At 37.1% G+C, this 22,671-nt stretch overlaps 1 protein-coding gene across 4 annotated transcripts in view; it reads right to left on the bottom strand.

Moving 5' to 3' along the window:
- Window positions 1–22,671, bottom strand: part of TRIM23 (tripartite motif containing 23) — a 31,020-nt gene that overhangs the window by 2,403 nt on the left and 5,946 nt on the right. Inside the window, exons 2-10 of one of the 4 annotated variants that reach the window (XM_006762418.2) lie at window positions 22,478–22,640; window positions 18,799–18,920; window positions 15,851–16,129; window positions 15,173–15,355; window positions 13,196–13,411; window positions 10,389–10,523; window positions 2,271–2,400; window positions 1,643–1,753; window positions 384–508 (exon numbers count right to left, since the gene is read on the bottom strand). In XM_006762418.2, coding sequence (XP_006762481.1) covers window positions 384–508; window positions 1,643–1,753; window positions 2,271–2,400; window positions 10,389–10,523; window positions 13,196–13,411; window positions 15,173–15,355; window positions 15,851–16,129; window positions 18,799–18,920; window positions 22,478–22,640 — 1,464 coding nt within the window. Of the gene's footprint in view, window positions 1–383; window positions 509–1,642; window positions 1,754–2,270; window positions 2,401–5,002; window positions 5,291–10,388; window positions 10,524–13,195; window positions 13,412–13,800; window positions 13,996–15,172; window positions 15,356–15,850; window positions 16,130–18,798; window positions 18,921–22,477; window positions 22,641–22,671 lie in introns of those variants that run through there. The other 3 variants (XM_015563060.1, XM_015563061.1, XM_015563062.1) reach the window with 3 other exon arrangements.

Here is a 22,671-nt window from a genome sequence, read left to right as displayed (position 1 = left end):
TTTCAACTTATAATTTCAACCAAAATCCTACTTTTTTACCAATTTTAGAAGATGTCACCTTCAGAACTACTCTCTAACTTGACATTTTGTTAACATTATTGAAGTTACTTACCAGTTTTCTTTGTATTAGAATGTCATATATATTCACTTACATGTTTACTTACATACACTGGAGTTTCAGAGAACATCAGCTGACTTCTTTTTGAATACTCCAAGGAATGAAGCACAGAATTTGTACTTTCCACATAGATTGCATTCAGAATATTTAGCAGAAACTTCATAAATATCTACTAATTATTTCTCTTTTGAAATATTTCTAGCTACCTTATGATATGAATACACAAAATTACTAAAATAACTATTCTGAAATGCAAATGTGTTACCTGTTTGTTAGCAAAAATCAGAAGCAAAGCATCTCGGAGTTCTTTTTCTGTTAACAACTTCGCAAGCTCACTGTGTGCTTCATTAACTCTGTCTCTATGACTGCTATCAACAACAAATACAACAGCTACCAACAAAATGACAAAAATTTCAGTTAGTCACCTGCTAAGTTTCAGTAAATGGACAAAATATTTAATGCTCTCATTATATTATGGGTAGTTTACCATTATTTTAATGGAAAGGCTGCTTATTATTATAGGAGCGATAATTAATGGTATGATCTCAAATAGGTCACATAACTTTTCAGCTTTCATTTCCCCATCCATAACAAGATTTACACTTGCTCTACCAATTAATATTTCCTCTTAATGAATGAAAATGTACCCCTCATGATCTACCTATTGATGCTACATATTTGTTGATTAGTACTTCTTTTACAAAAAGAGATTCCTTTAAAAATAAATCACCATCTTTATCTCTCCGAAGTACTCTTTCTAGACACCTAGCACAGCACTTTCCAGCAGAAACTTGATAAATATCTATTGAATGAATACTTTTTAGAAATCTTTCCAGCTAATTTATGGTAGCTAAACATATTCAGACATGTAACCATTCCTCATGATCAAAATTCCTTTTTTCTCCATTAATCATTGGCTCATATTAAATATCAAAAATCCCAAAGTAAACATAATTATCTAATCTCTCTTCTAGGTGGAAAGTGGGATGACGTATGGAACAGGTGGCATAAACATAAGCTTTATATTGGGATATAGGAGGCAAAAGTTAGAATGGAGCCCAACTGTGAATAAGTGCTGGATGGAATGTATGTGACGTATCAGAGTTTGGTCTGAAGCAAACCACTACAGGTTCTTCTGCAGATAACAAATGTGAATGAAATGGAGCTTTTAAGATATTATAATGGGATAAATGTTTAATTAAATTGAACCGTATAACGATACACCACAAATTCTACTATACTCCACAATACTGCCAGTGATCATACTCATGACACTAATAATTTAACTGTTAAGAGCAGTACTCATAACAGCGCACATATACAAGCTAAGTATTGTTTTTATGCTATAATTATTCCAGTCTTTCCACCTTCATTTTTTTAATAATGTGGGGCTGGCCACCAATATTTAAAGGCATAATCGATATTTAATAAATGCTTAAATATCAGCTTTACTATTTAAATCAATATACTGAAAACTGGCATCCTAAAAATCTGAAAAATCACGATGTCATTTTTTTCTCTTACCTTGTGTATTCAGGTAATAATGTTTCCACAATGGTCTTAATTTGTGTTTTCCACCTACATCCCAAATAGTGAACTTTAGATTTTTATATTCTACAGTTTCCACATTAAAACCTGAATTTAAAAAAAAAGTTACTTTAATACTGAACTTATATTTACAGTGACACACCACACACAAGGCAACTCCCTGTTTATAACTGTGACTTACAATTATCTTCACACAGCAATATCTATTGCTGCCCAACCAACTCCACTCCTAATCAACCTATGTGGGGAATGTATACCTTTATCAGTTATTAGACCCCTAAAGCTGGGTCTTTAGGACCTTAAAACACAAGTACCTGCCAACTCCACACCACTACCACCCCCTCACCCTTAACCCTCAACAAGGTCACCAATCATTTATTCCTTCCGCCTGTCCCACCAAAATTCTGTTCCTTCTTATTATCCCACCATCCACGTTTCAATCCAATCCTACAGCCACTGAATCTCGCATTTTTCCTCTGAAATGCTGGTGTCTTACAGCCAGAAAAAAAAGCCCAGCTCCATGACAGACTGGTATATTATAAGATCCCAAAAGCTCAGCTGTAAGCTAGGGTTTGTTAAGGTAAGAAGCAATACTCATACTTACCGATTGTTGGAATAGGTTGCATAAACTCATCCTGTTTTAACTTAAACAAAATAGTAGTTTTTCCGGCACCATCTAATCCTAATGTAACAACTCGAATTTCCATTTTTGGTCCGATGTGAACTCTATTGTCCTATAATTTCAAAAATATTTTCATCTTTTAATTTTGACATAGTGTTAGAAAGCATTAAGATTTATACTTTTATTTATAAAATGTCACTGTTGATTACTGTCCTTTCTCCTATTCTTTCCTCAATCACTGAAATCTGATCTGAAAGAGAAGAGTCACTCCTTAATGCCACAGCCTTTACTAAAACTGACTACTTTGTTTTTTTGTAAATTAAAAATGTATGTATCCACCTAATTTCTCCAGATTTTTTTTAGCTCAACTGAATCTTCTAAGGGTTTTTATGCTGTGTTAAATATGTTAGTAAATATATTAATTAAAAATGAAAATTGCTGCTCACTTCCCAGAAATATACAGTTAACAATTTCATATATATCCCACCAGACACTTTCCTATGAACATACTGGTTGATATACACAAACAAAACAAATATACTTTTGTTTGTTTGTTTGTTTACCCTCATCTGAAAATACATGTTCCACTGATTTTTCAGAGAGAGTGGAAGAGAAGAGGAGGGGAGGTAAAGTGAGAGAGAACATCGATGTGAAAGAAACACATCGACTGATTGCCTCCCACACGTGCCCTGACCCAGATACGTGCCCTGGGCCAGAAATCTACCCTGCAACCCTTTGGTGCGAGGGCCGATGCTCTTACCACTTAGAATCACTGGCCGAGGCAAAACAAATATGTATTTTTTAAATTTTTTTTCTTCACTTCAGAGAGGAAGAGAGAGGGAGAGAGAGAGAAACATCAATGATGAGAGAACCATTGATCGCTGCCTCATGCATGACCCCCACTGGGGATCAAGCCCACAACCCCGTCATGTGTCCTGACTTGGCAACTGAACTGTGACCTCCTGGTTCATAGGTCCACGCTCAACCACTGTGCCACACCAGCCAAGCCAAGAATATATTTTAAAAAGATAAATTTAAAAAAACAAACATACACTCAACTAACTTTTATACTCAACAGTATATTATGGAATAATTTCATTTCAAAACATAAAGGCCTGCCCTTTTCTTTCAATTACTTTGTTATATTCCATGAGCCAAGATTTAACCAATCCCCAACTGACAGATGTTAGATCATCTCTGAATTTATCATAACGAACAACATTCTTGCAATGAGTGTACATATTACTAGCTGCATGATCTCTCTGCCTCATTTCCCTCATCTATAAATTCAGGATTAAAATAGTACCAACTTACACAATTTTTACAAGGATTATTTTTTAAAACACGTATAAAGTCCTTACAACAGCTCCTAAATAATTTTCGGTAACTATTATTTTGCCTCCTCGTTTTAGCACTCTTCTTTTATGATACACATTGTCCTGGTTTTTATCCCACCTTTTTGGATGCTCCCTCCCATTTTCCTTTAGTCTACCTTTGTAATATTGGTGTACTTGAGAGTATATATGAGGTGTGTTTCTTATTTACATAGTCTCATTTACTCCATGTGCTTCAGTTACCATCTTTATGATGATGGCTCCTAAATATACACTTCCGTACAGTCCTACACTTCAGAAATAAAATGATATATGAACCAGATTATCTTTGTGAGAATTCTAGAAACCAGTTGTGAAGTTAAACACCCAGGGCAACAAAAAATGAAAAAGGGATTCCAACAAAAGAGGTAAGGAAATTGACAGAATTCTGCACACCCATGTATGCCCCTGCCTAACCTGGAATGGCACAATGCAACTAAAAGGAAAACGCCTATACCAGGACAGAAACATAAGGTTTTACTGAGCATCCAGTGTTCTGGCTCATCTGGGGTCTGCCTTAGATAGAGACCGGGGACTGTCTCACCCAACTTGAACCTCTTGGGCACAACCAACGGCACAATTTGAAAGCCACTAGAAACAGAGGCAAGGACATGGCACATTAGAACTCCTGCTGTGCAGGGAGAATAAGAGATTATTGGCTTCTGAAAAAATGCAGAGGCAAGCTGCTTCAGGAATTCAAGGCAACTAAAGCACACACGCAAACCCAGACACGATAAACCCCAGAAAAGGTTTGAGAATTCTAGAATCTCTAGCTGGCGAAGGTCTTTCCAGGCTCAAAGCCAGTTCATAAAGATTGGAGAGGTAGTTGTTTTTTCAAATGCTCAAATCTCAACAAAAATAGGACAAGGCATAAAAGAAACAGGAAAACATAACCCAATCAAAGGAATAAATAAAATTCCAAAAATTGACCCTGAAAATTCAGATCTATGAGTTGCCAAAGAACTTAAAAAACCTGTAATAGAGATACTTAAGAAGTTAAAAGAAACACAGACAATAAATAAAATCAGGAAAACAAAGAACAGGCAAATTAGAATATCAACAGAGATAGAAATTTTTTAAAAGAACTAAAATTCTGGAGATGAAAATATAATAACTGCACTGAAAAAGTTCACTAGAGGGTTTCAAAAGTATACTTCATCAGGCAAAAGACAGAATCACCAAACTTGAAGATATGTCATTTGAAATCAAGTGAGAGGAGAAAAAAAAAAAAAAAAACGAGTGAAGAAAGACTAAGGGATTTATGGGACACCAGCAAGGAGATCAACACTTGTGAGAGTCCCAGAAAGAGAAGAGATAAAGAAAGGGGCAGAGAGAGCTTACCTGAAGAAATAATGGTTGAATACTTCCCAATCTGAGGAGAGAAATGGACATAAAAATTCTAACTCAATGCATCCAAACTAGGATAAACCTAAAGAAACCCACACTGAGACACATTATAATCAAACTGTCAAAAATCATAGACAAAGAGAGAATCTTAAAAGCAGCAAGAGAAAAAAGGCTCATCACATACAAGGGAGCTTCCATAAGATTACCAGCTGATTTCTCAGCAGAAAGTTTGGGATCCAGAAAGGAGTGGGAGAATATATTCAAAGTGCTGAAAGAAATAAAACAAAACTGTCAGGACAGACTGACAGTTGTCAGAGGGGAGGGAATTGGGTAACTGTGTGAAAAAGGTGAAGGGATTAAGCAGTACAAATTGGTATTTATGGACTAATCACATAGATATAGATTCCAGCATAGGGAATATAGTCAATAATATCTTGGTAAATATATATGGGGCCAGGTGGGTACCTGAAGCATCAGGGGGATTACTCTGTAAAATACATAAGTGTCTAACCATTGTCCTATACATCTGAAACTAACACAGAATAATACTGAATATAAACTGTAATTTAAAAACAATTTTTAAAAAAGAAAAAAGCTGTCAACAATGAATGCTATAATGCCAAAACTGTCCTTCAAAAAGGAAGGAAAAAATAACTTTCCCAGAAAAGCAAAAGCTGAGGGAGTCATTACCACTAAACATGAACAAATAGTAATCTGTACTGTTGAAAGTTTGGTGCATAAATTTAATTTTTATAGACTTGAAATAACAAAAACATTTTATACGCCTGAAACCAATAGAAAATAATAGTGAATGTAAACTGTAATTGAAAATTTTTTAACTGTAAGCCTCTGTTAATAGGTATACAGTATATAAAAATGTATTTTGTGACATCATTAACAAAGTGTGGGGGATGAAATAGGTATGCAATTGAAGTTAAAGCGTTAACATTTAAAATAGAGTGTTAGAACTAATATGTTTTATGTAATTACAATGGTAAACACACAAAGAAAACCTCCATAAAATATAAACAAAAAGAAATGAGAAGGAAATCAAACCATGTCACTACAAAACAATACAGTAAGAGAGGAGAGACAAAAAAGCTACATGATATATAGAAAACAATGAAGAGAATGGCAATAGTAAGTCCTTACTTATCAATAATTATTTTAAATATTAATGGATTTAGCTCCCCAATCAAAAGACATAGTTTGACTATATGGATAAAAAGACAAGATTAAAAAAAAGAAGAAAAAACAAGATCCAACAATAGGCTATCTACAAGTGACTCACTTTACATCTAAGGACATATATAGGTTCAAAGTGAAAGGATGGAAAAACATATTCCATGCAAATCATACCCAAAAGAGGAGGGATGGCTATCCTATCAGACAATGGACTTTAAGTCAGAAACCATAATAAGAGATACAGAAGGTCCTTATATGACTAGAGGCTCGGTGCACAAAATTAGCACATGGGTGAGGTCCCCAGGCCTAGCTGGCAATCGAAGCACGGGCATCTAGCATGGACGGGCAGGTCCCAGCTGACCTCTGGGCCCTGGGCAGCACCGGATCCCAGGCTCCTGCACGCCCCCCTCCGCCTGAGTCACAGCACCGGCACCTGAGCCCCCACGCGGAGATGCAGTGAGCCGGCTAGACGCCGCAGGCCAGGGCACCGCGTGGGCCTCTGGGCCACCCAGCAGCACCACACGGAAGCCAGGCGGACAGCATGCTCTTTCCTGGCTGGCCTGTTGGACAGCTCCTGCATGAACCCATGGGGAGCCCAGCTGGCCCCTGAGATCCTAGTGGCTGTGGCCTGGCTCAACCGGAAGCGGCCATGTGGGGGCTTCTCCGGTGCGTGAGCCCTGGCATCCGGGGGGAAGGCAGCAGGTGGAGTGAGAACAAGCTCAGCAGACACCCAGCATTCTCACTGCACCTCCGTCCCCATCACCCCCACCCACAGGTAGTTTGCGAAAGGTCGCAGCCCCCCGCCTGGGCACCACAGGAGGTTGGTCACTGCCCCCTGATGGTCAGAGCATGTCATAGCAAGCAGTCGAACTCCCGGTGGAACAACTGCCAGAGAAAACAACTGCATATTAGGCTTTTATTAATTACCTACACTAATAAAAGACAAATATGCTAATTGACCATACCTTCGCTACATCCATCAGTCAATCAGAAGAGTATGCAAATTAACCCAACAAAGATGGCCACTAAATTTGCATACTGCAGGCGGGGCAGGGCAGTGCCATCCGCTGCCCACCCCAACCCCAGATTGGGCCTGCTGTGTGCACGACACGGAGAGGCGCCCCAACCCTGGGATCAGGCCTGCTGTGTGTGCGACCAGGGGCGGCAGGGCGCAGCAGCACCATCTGCCACCCACCCCAACTCTGGGAAAGGGCCTGCCGTGTGCGCGACCCGGGGTGGCGGGGCAGGCACCGCGGGATCGAGCCTGCCATCTGCCACCCGGGGAGCGGGCCTAAGCCAGCAGGTGGTTATCTCCTGAGGGGTCTCAGACTGTGAGAGGACACAGGTCGGGCTGAGGGACACCCTCCACACACCAGTGCACAAATTTTTGTGCACCGGGCCTCTAGTTTAGGATAAAAGGGTAAATTTACAAAGAAGACATACAATTATAAATAGTTGGATTATAAATATATAAATTAAAGCCAAAACATGAGATCTAAAATTATAAGCTCCTAGAAGAAAACATGGGATAAAAGTTTCATGACATTGGATTTCAGAATGATTTCCTCAATATGACACCAAAGTACGGTCAGCAAAAGCAAAACAGACAAATGGGACTGTATCAATCTTAAAAACTTTTATGAATCAAAGAACACAGTTAACAGAATGAAGCAACAGCCTAGGTATTGGGAGAAACTATTTGCAAATCATATACCTGATAATGGATTCATATCCAGAACATATAAAGAACTCCTACAACTCAACAACAAAATATCAAATTACTCAATTAAAAAACAGGTAAAGGACTTACACAAAATTTCTCCAAAGAAGATATAAGATGGCCAGAAAATATGAAAAGATGTTCATCATTACTAATCATCAGAGAAATGCAAATTAAAACCACAATGAGATATCACTTCATGCCCATTAAGACAGCTACTATTAAAAAAATAAAAAATACCAACCCCCCCAAACCAAACACCAAAGAGTAGAAAGTGTTGGTAAAAATGTAGAGAAATTACTGCTGGTGGGATTATAATATGGTGCAAACACTATGGAAAACAGTATGGCACTTTCTCAGAAAATAAAAAATTGAACTACCATCCAGTAATCTCATGGCTGGATATACATATCCAAAAAAATTGAAAGCGAGGTCTCTAAGAAATAGTTGCACACCTATGTTCACAACAGTATTATTCACAATAGCTAAGCGGTGGAAGTAAAAATAATGTCTTTCAATGGATAAATGGATAAACAAAAGGTGGTATAAGCAAACAATTCTGTCACATTGTAACTGTGAGGGCATTGTGCTATATAAAATAAGCCTGTCACAAAAAGATAAATAATGTATGATTCCACTTACATGAAGAGTTTAGAGTAGTCAAATTCAAAGAAACAGAAAGTTATCATGAGCTGGTAAGGTAGGAGAAAAGGGAAGTTATTGTTTATAAGGCACAGAGTTTCAGTTTTGGAAGATGGAAAAATTTCTGGAAATTTGATCCACACAATGTGAATATACTTAACAATATTAAATTGTACATTTAAAAATGGTTAAGATGGTAAATTTTTATTATTATTTTTTTTACCACAATAAAAAAAAGTGGCACATCCTCACAATAAAGTATCTTGCAGTTATTAAAAGAAACAAAAAAATGTCACTGTATACTGCCATGGAGTGTTCTCCAGGACATAACACTTAAGTGAAAAGGGCAAGGTGGAGAAATGTATAAGGTATTCTACCTTTAAATGCAGGGAGTGTGCAGGTAAGTATATAAAAATTTCCTCTATTTTCAAATGATGAATAAAACTCAGAAAAAATTCTTAATAGTTTTATATGGGGAATGGTGGAGATGGTAGGGGAGTCGGGGATAGAAGCTAGGCTGCTCTATGTGAACCTTGCTTTATAGTTTACAGATTGGACTCTGAACATTTGTGTGAAAAATTGAACTACCATACAAGCCAGTAATCTCATGACTGGAGATATATACGTATAATGTTTTACACAATTATAAAATAGTATTAAATTTTTTAAAAAATATACATTTTGCCCTGACCAGTTTGGCTCAGTGGATAGAGTGTCGGCCTGCGGACTTAGGGCTCTATCCACTGAGCCAAACCGGGTAGGGCATATTAAATTTTTTTAAAAGTCCCTAAAAACAGCCCTATCTGGTTTGGCTCAGTAGATAGAGCATCAGCCTGTGGACTGAAGGGTCCCGGGTTCGATTCCGGTCAAGGGCACACACCCGGGTTGCGGGCTCAATCCCCAGTAGGGGGCATGCAGGAGGCAGCGATCAATGATAATCTCTCATCACTGATGTTTCTATCTCTCTCTTCCTCTCCCTTCCTCTCTGAAATCAATAAAAATGTATTTAAAAAAAAAAAGTCCCTAAAAAGAGAAAGCAAAATGGAACACATGCACGTTTTTAAATTAGGGGAATCTACTTTAAAACAGACTAAAATATATCAAACAAGTACAGGATTCTGCCTCAAAAAAAAAGCAACTTAAAAATTTTTTAACAGTCTGGGAGATCTGAATACTCACTGGATAATGAATAATATTAAAGATCTATTGTTACATTTTTTAGGTGAGATAACAGTTTTTGTTATGTTTTTTAAGAGTCCTTACTTTTTAGAATTACATCTGAAAATATTTTGTAGATGAAATTATATGACGTTGGGATGAAATATGTTGGGATTTATTTCAAAATAACTTGGGAGCCTGCAGACAGAAAAGGGAATGGGGAAAGGAGAGATGAAATTTAAAAGTTTTTCATTGTTTTGTTTTGTTTTTAATATATTTTATTGATTTTTTACAGAGAGGAAGGGAGAGGGATAGAGAGTTAGAAACATTGATGAGAGAGAAACATCGATCAGCTGCCTCCTGCACGCCCCCCACTGGGGATGTGCTTGCAACCAAGATAGATGCCCTTGACCGGAATCGAACCCGGGACCCTTGAGTCCGCAGGTCGACGCTCTATCCACTGAGCCAAACCGGTTCTGGCTAAAAGTTTTTCATTGTTAAAGTGAGTGTTGGGTACAAGGAGATTCCTTATACCCCTTTCTATTTTTCACTAATAGATTTTTTTAATCCTATGATTTATGAATTTCTTAGTTGTCTTTTCAAGCTGATTACCATGGAATTTAAGCAACAATGATTCATCAGAAAAGAAACCTAAAGTGCGGTACAGTACATTACCTTCGTAAAAGTGACAGGGATGCTGGCATCCAACTGAATGTGATCTGCAACCTCTGTAAACTGCTGCTGCTGCTTCTGCAATGTTTCCAGTAACCTTGTAATTTCTTGTTTTGCCAAGACAACTCTACAATCATCCTAGGAAAAAGAAGACAGTATTCTTATAAACATGTTAAAAAAGAGATATTATCAAAACTCAAAAAAAAATCAGTTAACATTACAGTATTCAAAGTTAACCTAAGTGTAAATTTGACTAGGATAAAAATAATCAGGCATTAATAAAGAATTTGAGAACCTATCAACAGAAGAATGAATAAATTGTGGTATATAATTCACACATGCAACATTATATACCACTATGAGAATGAACCACAATTACATGTGCTATGAATCTTATAAACATAATGTAGTGTATAAGAAGAAATAACATAAAGAGTTCATACTGTATGATTACATTACCAAAACAGGCAAAAATAAGAAATGCATTAGAAGTCAGTATAGTAGTTTATCCTTGGGGAAAGGGCTAGTAGTTACCAGCAGGAAGTCTGAGGGATTTCTGGGAGCTGGTAATGGTCTGTTACTTGGTCTGAATGCTGGTTATACAGTAATGCCCTGTCTGAAAATTCAGCCAGCTGAACACTTAGGAACACAGTTCTTTATGTATGTTGTACTTCTATAAAACGTTTTTAAAATAATATAAGATATACATGTATTGGTAAAAAAAAAAAGAAAAAAGAAAGAAAGAAAGAAAAAGAAAGGACTTCACATCAGATTGTGAAAAGCCTCACTCTAGATCCCCAGGCTCTCTTCAAAGTCAAACACTTTCTAGTTTCTCAATTGTTATTCCAGATATTCTATACATGTGCCAATATATTCTTCAAAAGACAGAGATGTCCCAAAAATATGTATGTTCCATGACAGCAGTGGTGTTATCAGTTTTTATTCACTATTGCATATTCATATTAGTTGATGGGAATTCCATTATTCCAGTGGCTCAGAACAAAAAACTTGAAGTCACTCTTGCCTTCTCCTCCCAAATAACCCACAACAACCAGTCAACAAATCCTACTGGATACCCAGAATCTGGGCATTTCTACCTGCTACTAACCTAGACACTATTCTCTCTCACTTGGAATTCTACAGCAGCCTCCTAAGCATTGAACTCCTTCCTTCTACCTTTGCCCCCACTTCAATCTATTTTTTACACATTATCCAGAGTGATCCTTTGAACATGTAAGATCAAGTCATTTTTATGCTCAAAACCCCATTTCAATCAGAAAAAGCTCAAGTCCTTCCAATGGCCCAAAGCCTTCCTTACATATAATCCATATGACCTCTCATTTCAGCTTCCATTATTCCCTCCTTTGCTTACTCCATTCCAGCCACAATGGTCTTTTTTGCTGTTCCTCAAACACACTAGGCATGCTGCCTCTAACCATTTCCTCAGCTGGAATGCTCTTCCTCCCAAAAGGACTTTACCTAATTCCTTCACCTCCTTCCTCTCTGAGTTCTTGCTCAAGTCTTATCTTCTCTCAATGATGTTTACCCTATTTATTTATTTGTCCTCACCTGAGAATGTCCTCAGAAAGAGGGAGGGAGGGAGAGAGAGAGGAGCATCAATGTGAGAAATATAGATTGGTTGCCTTCCCTACGTGCCCCAACCAGGGATCAAACCCGTAACCCATGTATGTATGTGCCCTGTGAACCTAACTAGCAGCATTTCAGTGCACAGGATGACGCTCAACCAACTGAACCACTCCGACCAGGCTACCCTGACTATTTAATAAGGCAATCTGCTGTACCTCCACACTTTCTCTTTTTTCCTTAGCTCACTTTTTCATATCCTATATAATTTACTTATTTAGATATGTTATGGTTTATTACCCATCTTCTTGCTAGAATGCCAATTCCACAAGATTATGGCTTTTTGCTTGTTTTGTTTACTGATATATCCTATGTATCTGGAATGTACATGCATATACTAGGCACTCAATACATATTTGCTAAATCAATAGATAAATCCTCACCATTTAGCAAAGTATATCATATGCAAACTGGGTAACAAATGCCTTTTAATACCTCAACTATCAAAAAACATAGCTTTTCTGCCCTAACCAGTTTGGCTCAGAGGATAGAGCGTCGGCCCAAGGACTGAAGAAGGGTTCGGGGTTCAATTCTGGTCAAGAACATGTCCCTTGGTTGAAGGCTTGATCCCCAATAAGGGGCGTGCAGGGGGCAGCTGATCGATGTTTCTCTCTCATCAATGTTTCTAAGTCTCTATCCCTCTCCCTTCCTCTTTGTAAAAATCAATATATTTTTTTAAAAAATAGCTTTTCTGTGACATCAAAGTTAAGAACCACTAAATTAGAGCTAGAGAGGTACCCCCCAAAAAGAGCAAGGACGAGAGACTTCAAAGATTAGCAGACATTTCAGCTAGACTTTGAAGGAGGATTTCCACTAGCAACAAAGGGAGATATAAACCTGCCAAGCAGAAGGAATAGTACATGGTTGGCAAAGAAGAGTAAAGGCCTTGGCATGACTGCGGAATGACAGAGCCAGAAGTTCTAGAACCCAGGGTTTTATGGTGGGGAGGGCACATGAAGAAGAGGACACTGATTTGTTGGTGGAGCAACTGGAGGTTATAGAGACCATGTCCTAAGTACAACATTAATGAATGCAATAACATATAATAATATAAAAATATTTATTAAAGTAATAAAATAGACTAGTGTGTACCTCTGGTAATTATCTACTTAACCTTAAAAATTCTTCTCCTTAAACTATAACCTTCCTATGTTTAAACTGCCTACCTGTTGCAAAGTCTTTTCACAATGGAGACAGGCTGTTGAAACCTGGGACAGCAAAATAGTCATATCTTCTTGTTGTTGCCTGAGCCAAATCAATTTTTCTCGAACATGAGCATCGACAACACTTAAAGCCATTTCTTCTTGACGACACAGAGTTTCATGTAGATCAGAAAAATAAGCTCGAACACATGACCGGGCATTCTCCGCAGTACCCGGTACCTAAGAAAATAAAAATAAAGTTTAAGCAACTCTAACTATAACAAAGATTGTATATGTGAAATATGAAAATTTAAATACCATCTATATCCTTAAAAATTCTAAAATTTGTATCTTCACCACGGCCTTTGGATACCCAACTGTTTAAATGACATCTCAAAAGCAAAAGAGTCTCTCTTCTCCAAAATCCAGTTTCCTCCATCTCAATAAATGGCAACTCCATCCTCCAGATTGTTCAAGACAAAAAAATTGAAACCATCTCTAACATTTTGTTCGTGTCCCACAATTAGCCCTCAGCAAATTCTCTGGACTCCAGAATATATACAAAATATAATCATGCCTCATCACCTCCACCTCTTATCAACCTGACCCAAGCTATTATCATGTCTCACCTGATTATTATAATAGTCTTCTAATTGGTCTTACTATATCTGCCACTGCACACTACCATGTATTCTCCACCCAGCAGCCAGAATGATCTGCTTAAAATGGTAAGTCAAAAGATATTCTTTTCCCCAAATTCTTCATTCCCCTCAGAGTGAATGCCCACCTCCTCTCTGTATGGTGTGTTCAAGGACAGACTCACTGAGAAAAGGGTGCCTGAACAAAGACCTGAGGAGGCAAGAGAAGAGCATTCCTGGCAGACAGAAGAGCGAGCGCCTCTAAGGCCAATTCTGCCTCACCCCCCCCCCCCCCCCCCCCCCCCCGTCACTCTACTCCAGGTGCACGTAGCCTCCCACAGTTTCATGGCACACCGTGCACATTCCAACCTCAGGGCCCTTGCCACTTACTTTCCTCGTCCTGGAATACTCTTCCCCCAGGTATTTTCATAGTTCCCTTTCTCATCTCTTGTAGGTCTTTGCTCAATGTCACCTTCTCAGGGAATGGGTCCTCAAATAGAAATCTAGGTCTCATGCCTGGCCCTCCAAGTCAGCTATTCAAGTCAGCTATACTAATCACTAAGAACTAACTATTCAACTTCAAAATCTTAAATTCATCTACTTCTCTCCATTCTCACTACTTTAGTGAATATTGGTCATAAAGCATCTCTCAACTGGATAATTTCAGCAACTGCTAATAGGTTTCCAGCGTCCAATCTTGTTGCTACTACAATTCATTTTCTACGTTGAAGAGCAACTTTTCTTTTTTCCTGTTGTAAATTCTCACCCAAGGATATTTTTTCTATTGACTTTTAGAGAGAAGGGAGGGGAAGAGACAGAGAGAAACTCCGATGTGAGAGAGACACACCGATTGGTTGCCTCCCAGACATGCCCCAACCAATGTTGGGGATCAAACCTGCAACTGAGGTACCTGCCCATGACCAGAATCGAACCTGCAACCCTTCATTCGAAGGGTATCACTGTAAGCCAGCCAGAGAAAGATAAATATCACATGATCTCACTCATATGTGGGATATAATGATCAACATAATTTGGTCAACAAGAATAGATCCAGAGACAAATGGTAGGGGAGGCGGGCGGTTAGAGAGCAACCAAAGGACTTCTATGCATGCAAATTAGAATAACCAATGGACACAGACACTCTGGGCTGTGGGGGCTTGCCCAGGTGGGAATGGCTAGGGGAGGGAGGGGGTCAATTGGGGGAAAAGGAGACATATATAAAACTTTAGACAATAAATAAATAATAAATTTAAAAAGAAATTATTTCATGATTAGTTCAGTATAATTGCTCAATAAATAATAGAAGGTGAAAGGTAAGAAAGAGAAAGAGTAAAAGGTAAAAAACAAATTTAAAAATCCATACATGTTCTGTGTGGGCCATTCCAATTCCATCTTCCACTATTTGTTCTCCTCCTTCAATGTGCTGAACGATTCCAACTAATTTTCTGGAATAATCTGAGATTTCCTCAGTGAAGGTCCGTATACAGTGAGCCATATCTAAAATTGAGGCTCGGATCTGGTTAGCTTCTGGTTCCAATACTGAATGCTATAAAATGCAACATTATAGAAAAAAACTTACAGTATTTGACTAATAATATAAAAAAATTACTTAAATCATTCCTATTAATTAAAAAAAACCTTCAACCACAAGTGGCTTTTTAAACACATTTTACAAAAGCAAGCATACAAAATGCTAATTTGCCTTCCCCCAATAACTATTTATCCTGCAACGCAATACTTTAAATTTTACAAATCAATTTCTCACTAACCAGGAACCCACAAGTATCTCTAAAATTTTATCACAGCAGTTCATCAATAGACATAAATATTATCAAAACAACCTAGTGCATTATGAAAACATACACTAAAGAAGAGAACTTTTGTTTCCTGCTGGAAAGCTATTTTCATTAAAGAAAGAATCATGATGCCTTGCTACTGAAATTTTTGTGATTCAGAAATTAAATCTTGTTTCTTTTCAGTCTACCGAACAAACGGTGGGCTGGCAGACTAGGTAAATCATCCAGTTTAATTATATTCATACCTTGTGACCTTGGTGTTTTCCATATTCTTTGCAGACACAGCACATGAGTGGGCTAGTTTGGCAGCCTTCTTCCAAGCAAACAAACTCAATGGCATGCACCTGATGCTGAGAGCACATGGTTTTCTCATGAGGTTTATCAGCGAGAGGCACTCGCCTGTGCTTTGCTAATGTCTTCGTAGAATGAGTAACTTGGGAACACTCTGAGCACAAGTGAGTTGCACATACAGTGCAATATACAGATGCAACGTGAGCTTCATCTTCATCACAACGAATGATGCTCTGATAAAAACAAATTAATGTCTTTGAGTCTAAGACTTAGACTGAACTCCAATCACTATAGCATGACAAATTTTGAAACATAAAAGCCTATAATCTTTTTAAAAAATAATTAATCAGCCTTTTTATATGAAAATACACTGGTAATTAGTACAAAGGTCATTCACTACTCATCTGAGAAAGTATTCATTTCTATGGGTGAGAAGCTATTCCCAAAATTGGTTAACAACATATGCTAAATTACTCGAGGCCAAATATAAAACTATTCTCATAAATTCACAGTCAGAGTAAAGTTAACTACCACAAAATCCCTTTGCTTTATAAGAAAGAAACTGAATAGAGGTTAGAATTCTTTTTTTAAGACTAAAACCACTGATATTAAAAACATACCTACTGCTTTAGCCCTAGCTGGTTGGGCTCAGTGGATACACATTGGCCTTCGGACCAAAGGGTCCCAGGTTCGAGTCCAGCCAAGGGTAAGTACCTTGGTTGCAGGCTTCTCCCAGGCCCGGGTTCTGGTCAGGGCACATGAAGGAGGCAACCAATCCACGTGCTTCTCTCACATCAATGTTTTTCTCTGTCTTTTCCTCTCTCTTCCACTCTCTCTAAAAAAAAAAAAAAAAATAAATGGAGCCTTGGCCGGTTTGGCTCAGTGGATAGAGTGTCAGCCTGCGGACTGAGGGGTCCCAGGTTGATTCTGGCCAAGGGCACATGCCTGAGTTGTGGGTTCGATCCTCAGTAGGAGGTGTGCAGGAGGCAGCTGATTGATTCTCTCTCATCATTGATGTTTCTATCTCTCTCTCTCGCCCTTCCTCTCTGAAATCAATAAAGAAATATATATATTTTTTAAAAACCAATGGAAAAATATCCACGGGTAAGGATTAACAAAAAAAAACAAAACAAAACAAAATATACCCACTGCTTTAAATATTATCTGTCATACTGATAAACAGAAAGAAGAGAAGCACAATGCTATTTAGATAGCAAGGGGTGTGCATCAGAATTAGCTATAAAGCTTTTAAAACCATGGTGCCAAAAGGGGTTAATGAGGGGGGAAAGGGGACATATGTAATATTTTCAACAATAAAGATTTAAAAAGAATAATAATAAAAATAAAAAATAAAACCATGTTGCCAAGAATCCAACCTGGGAAATACTTAATAGGTTAGAGATGAAGCCTGAGTTTGTGTACTTTTCTCTAAAGTTTCACAGGTGAGTCCAATGCACAATTCTAGTTGAAAGCCACTGGTTTAAGCAAATGAACAATTAACACCTACGCTGTTAAGTATTAAGCTTTTAATATATGTGCTGCCGAAGTGAGCACATAAGTATTAAGCTTTTAAGTATTATTTCTAATTTCCATTAATTACTTAAAAGCTTCAAGTTGGAAAATTTTACATGTCAGATCACCAAGAAAGCTTGCAATTTTTTGCTGAATATTAAAAGGCCATAATTAGAAAGGGAGAGATTTGGTATAAAATTTTTCCAGAAATAAAAATTAGAAAATATACCAATTGTGTCACTCAATATCACAAATTTTAAAAAGCACACAAAGTTAGACAGCTTTGTTAGCAATTATGAGAAATACGTACATGTAAAATAAAAATTCATGTCTTCTGTTTTCAAGATCTGACAAGTAACTTACAAGGTCAACATTAGATAATACTCTAATGCAGTGGTTCTCAACCTTGGCTGCACATTAGAATCACCTGGGAATCTTTTTGAAATTTCATTGATTCTAATGTGCAGCCAAGGTTGAGAACTACGGCTCTGTCTTTTGAAATAAAGATAAAATCTAGAATGTGTGAAAGAACTGCAAAAATTTCAGAAAACACTGCTTCAGTTTGAAATTTATTTCAATGATTTACTTTAAAGAAATCATGATTTAATAAAAGAGAAGTGAAAATCATTTCGACTTCTTTTATCTTGATGTTAAACATGCTTTTAAAGCTGATCACCAAAATCAATAACTGCTATTTACTACAACTATTCTTATATCCAGAACAGCCTATGAGCTATGCAGGCAATTAATTCTGTAAGTGTTAAAATGTATTTTAATCTGTGTTCATGGACTTCTAATATTTCGGGATATCTACCTGTCTGGAAAAAGAGGATACACCTAAACGTAATTTAACCTTCTCATAAAGATATTTAATAGTAGTAATTCCCTCAGGAGCTAGTGCTATCTTTAAGGCATTTTGCTTCAATATTAAATAGCCTCCTTCATAGAGTTCCTCTTTCTTTTTTTTTCTTTCTCTCTCTCTCTCCTCTCTCTTTTCTCCTCTCTCTCTCTCTCTCTCTCTCTCTCTCTCTCTGTCTGTACTTTACTGTTCACTAGTTCATTTTTGTATCCTCTGCTTTAATGCACATCTTACTCTTTCATAATCTTACTCTTTCACTTTCTGGGATAGAAAGGATTTAGTATAGGGAGATAAGCTTATACACAAGACATAGTTTGGGTATAGTATTATCAAAGAATTCAGGTTTCAGTGTTACTTTTGTTCTTTTGGGATTTTTGTTACCTTAAGAACTATAATGTAACAAAAAATTGTGTTTCTAGGATCCTATCTGCTGGAGTAAGTGAGGTAATATTGTGCTTTTCATGGCAAATATTTTAAATTTAAAAAAAAATCCATGCTCATAACAAATATTTCACCAAGTTCAATCAATACCTCTCCAGATATCCCAATGGCTTCTTCTGCAGCACCATACTGACCAATATGTCCATTCTGTAGTCGTTCCAAAAGTTCCAATAAAGCAAAATTTTTTTTCAATCCCCAAACACCTGAATCTCCTAGAATAAATATAAAAATAAAAACTAAATCTAACAGAATGCAATCATAATCACTTTACCTCATACCTCAACTGTAATTTCTAAGTCATACAGTTTAGCCATTAATAACGTCTAAATTTTAAAAATGCAAATTTCCCCCATTTTCTAGTTATGATAGAACAATTGTCTTAATATTCTTTAAAGAACAGAATTCCTCAGGATTCTACATAGAAACATACTTTCAAGTTTTATTATTTTTCTATCATTTAACTTTATAAATCCTATTCTGTCACTGACTTTTACTATATATTCTAAAATAAGTGCTTTGAATTATTTTTACAGCAACTTAAGGTAAGAAATACAGTTTACATTGCAACCCAGGATCATATGTCATATATATAACTGAAACAAAAGTTTCACACACCAGTATTCACTCTTGCAGCGTGCAGCACACTGTTTTAGGTTTATTTCGTTTTAAAACAATTTCATCACAACCAATTAAATTGATTTCATGACCACAAATAAGCTATGACTCATGTTTGAAAATCCCTGTACAAAAAATACACAACCTAAAATAGCTCTATCTCTAAGTAAACTGGAACTAGAAGAGCTAAAGATAATATTTCCCCCACCCTTCATCTAACCTAGAACCTTATAGAAGTCAATGACTATAAAACTCCTTTTCACGCAGACACATCAAAACAATACGGTTGGGGCACATCCCCAGTGGGAGGTGTGCAGGAGGCAGCTGATCGATGTTTCTCTCTCATTCATGTTTGTAACTCTCTATCCCTCTCCCTTCCTCTCTGTGAAAGATCAATAAAATATATTTTAAAAAACCAACAATACAACAATCCCTTTTAGGTAGATAAGACTCTAGGAATATCTGGATAGGAAACAATGCTTCTTTTCCCCAGAACTGACCATATATGCACGCATGCACATCCACTCATTCTGATTCTCTCTCTCTCTCTTCCTAAATCTACAAATAAAAGCCAGATTCTTCAGCAGTTAGAAGGAATATGTCTGTTATGTTTGTTATGGTGAGTTTCTATGCAACAAATACCACCTGACACATTGTTGTCACCTAATCTATATTCACTGAATGAATGCATAAATGAAAGGATGATGGGGTTACCGGCTGCAGGGCTCCCCTTCCTCTTGGCCAAGTTTTTCTTGGCCAAATTAGGCAAAATAGCCTCTTCTGACTTTTGTGGCCTCCTTTCCCCAGCACCTTCATGCAGCCAATCCAGCATTTCTCCCTCAACCCGCTAACCAACCAGGCTTTCTCCTTAATTGTTTACATTTTCTACTCTTATTCAACTACAAGCTTAGTTGTATCTAGTCTATTTATATAAGCATTAAGAAGTATACTAAGCAAGTCCTTTAGTTAAAGATATTATCCTGACAATTTTCTAAATATTGTCATCTATATAATAAAAGCCCAGTGACCGGAACGACCAGAATGACCGGTGGCTATGGTGCATACCGCAGCAGCCAACCAGCCTGATCCAGGCCCGGTCGGCCCCCCCTCCCTGGCCGTCCCGGCCCCCGATCGGCCCCCAACACCCTGATAGGGGGCGGGGCCAGCCAGCCAACTGCCTGAGCCCCCTCCCCCCACTGGCCCAGCTCGATGCGCCCCCTCGGGACAGGCTGGCTGGACCCTACCCATGCATGAATCCCTGCACCAGGCCTCTAGTTAAATAAACTCCTAGCAGTATCAACCTACTGTCTAGTAGTATATCACTAATATTTCTGTAATGAGCTCGGTCTCAGAACGAATTAAACTCGTAAGTCAAGGCCCCACTGTATTCTTCTTGGACTAGAGAATAAATCTGATGCTGATTTTCTCACATTAACAGTCGTTTTCTTCTCTAGAAAAGGGAATCACAAATTATTTTTTCTTTGTTATACCTTAACAATTTTCAAATTATCTGCAATGTACATATACATTGTTTTTCTAGTATAACTAAAAATAGATTTTTAAAAACAATGGCATCAAACTATATCAAGGGTTACTAACACATATTTAACAGACTAAAATCACAGTAAAAATCTAATCTATAAGCTATAGTAATTACAATCTAAATCCAAGGCAAAGTTATTGGTTTGTTGGTTTTTCTAATGCCATATGATAGCAATGATGTATAACTTCAACCTAGAACACGACTAAACCATTGTCTGTCACAAATTTCTGATTTAGTTAAGCATTGAGGGTGGTAAAAACCCACACTGTGGCCGAAACCGGTTTGGCTCAGTGGATAGAGCGTCGGCTTGCGGACTGAAAGGTCCCAGGTTCAATTCCGGTCAAGGGCATGTACCTGGGTTGCGGGCACATCCACAGTAGGAGATGTGCAGGAGGCAGCTGATCGATGCTTCTCTCATCGATGTTTCTAACTTTCTATATCTCTCACTTCCTCTCTGTAAAAAAATCAATAAAATATATTTTAAAAAAAAAAACCCCACACTGTGGTATTTATGTAGAAAAGGTATAGTGCGCTTCAAAAGGGAGAAGGGTCCACCCTCCATTTATGAAACATTTTTTCTAAAATACATACTTCTATAGTTCTCTATAAAGATGATATATATTATAGAATAAAAAGCCAAACAAAAGAATGTTGAAATACAGATATCTTTCTTTTCCCCCTAATTATTTCTTGGCTAATAATGCATTAATGTCATCTATAGTAATGATAACACTGTCCTATATTAGTTTTCTGGCAAGCGGACATACTACATATTTATTTAAATCAGAGATTACCAAAACCTTAAGAAACCTATCCTTTTCCTACAAGAAAACTTTTAAAATCATGTTTTTCAGCTTTTTAAAGTTTTCCAATCTAAAAAATTTTCTTTTTTTTGTAAATTATTTTGAACATGTTCCATTTGACACCAGCCTTAAAACAAATATTGCTACTGACCTAAAAAAAATGAAAACTTTAAACTATTTCTTTTAAAGAAAATTCTGTTATCAAAAAGAATAGATTTATAGAACTTGAATTTGTAAAATAACTGTTAAAATGTTAATGTTATCATTTCTAAATCCAGTATCCCATGTTAATAACTAATTTTGAAATATAAGGCAAAGTTTTAAAAGATTTAGGAAACTAAAAAAATCAACAAAACCTTTACACTTATTTAAACAGAAAATAAGTAATTATCACAAGCCACAAACACTTCTGTTTTGATCCCAGTAAATAAAAACATGCTGACACTCAAATTACTTAACCTGTATTTTCATTATTGGCCTATTTATTATAGAAAGATTGTTTTATTTTATCAATGGCTTCAGGCAAAAGAATTTTCTTATTTCTTTGAATAGATTATGTTCTCGGGTATCTTAAAAAGCTCTTCATATATAAGTAAGTATTGAATATAAACATCGCATAAGATTAAATAAAATTAGTACCTAAGATTGAGTAATTTATACTTACAAGACTACTACTGGCCTTAAAGAAACTGAATCTATCTTCTAATTATGTAATTTTAAAAATCAACTGGGAAGAAATATTTCCCTATGATGTTTGTGTTCCATGGACAATTTTAAATCTTAAATATATACACATATATTTTCCTACCTAGGTCTGTTACTTGTCGATCAAAAGGGCAACGGATTGCTCTTCCATGAAGAGGCAGGCGGGTGAGACAGTCGTGGCAGACAGTGTGGCCACAAAGCAGCAGGCGAGGAACTTTGTCTCCTTGCAAAGAAAAGACATCTTCACAAACTCCACACTCCAGCACCTAATATTTGGAAAGGGGACATGCAGTCTTT

This window comes from Myotis davidii, unplaced genomic scaffold (genome assembly GCF_000327345.1).
Source record: "Myotis davidii unplaced genomic scaffold, ASM32734v1 scaffold135, whole genome shotgun sequence".
Lineage (NCBI taxonomy): Eukaryota > Metazoa > Chordata > Mammalia > Chiroptera > Vespertilionidae > Myotis > Myotis davidii.
The sequence above is the reverse complement of the archived record's forward strand: the minus strand, read 5'-3'. Positions and strand labels throughout refer to the sequence as shown.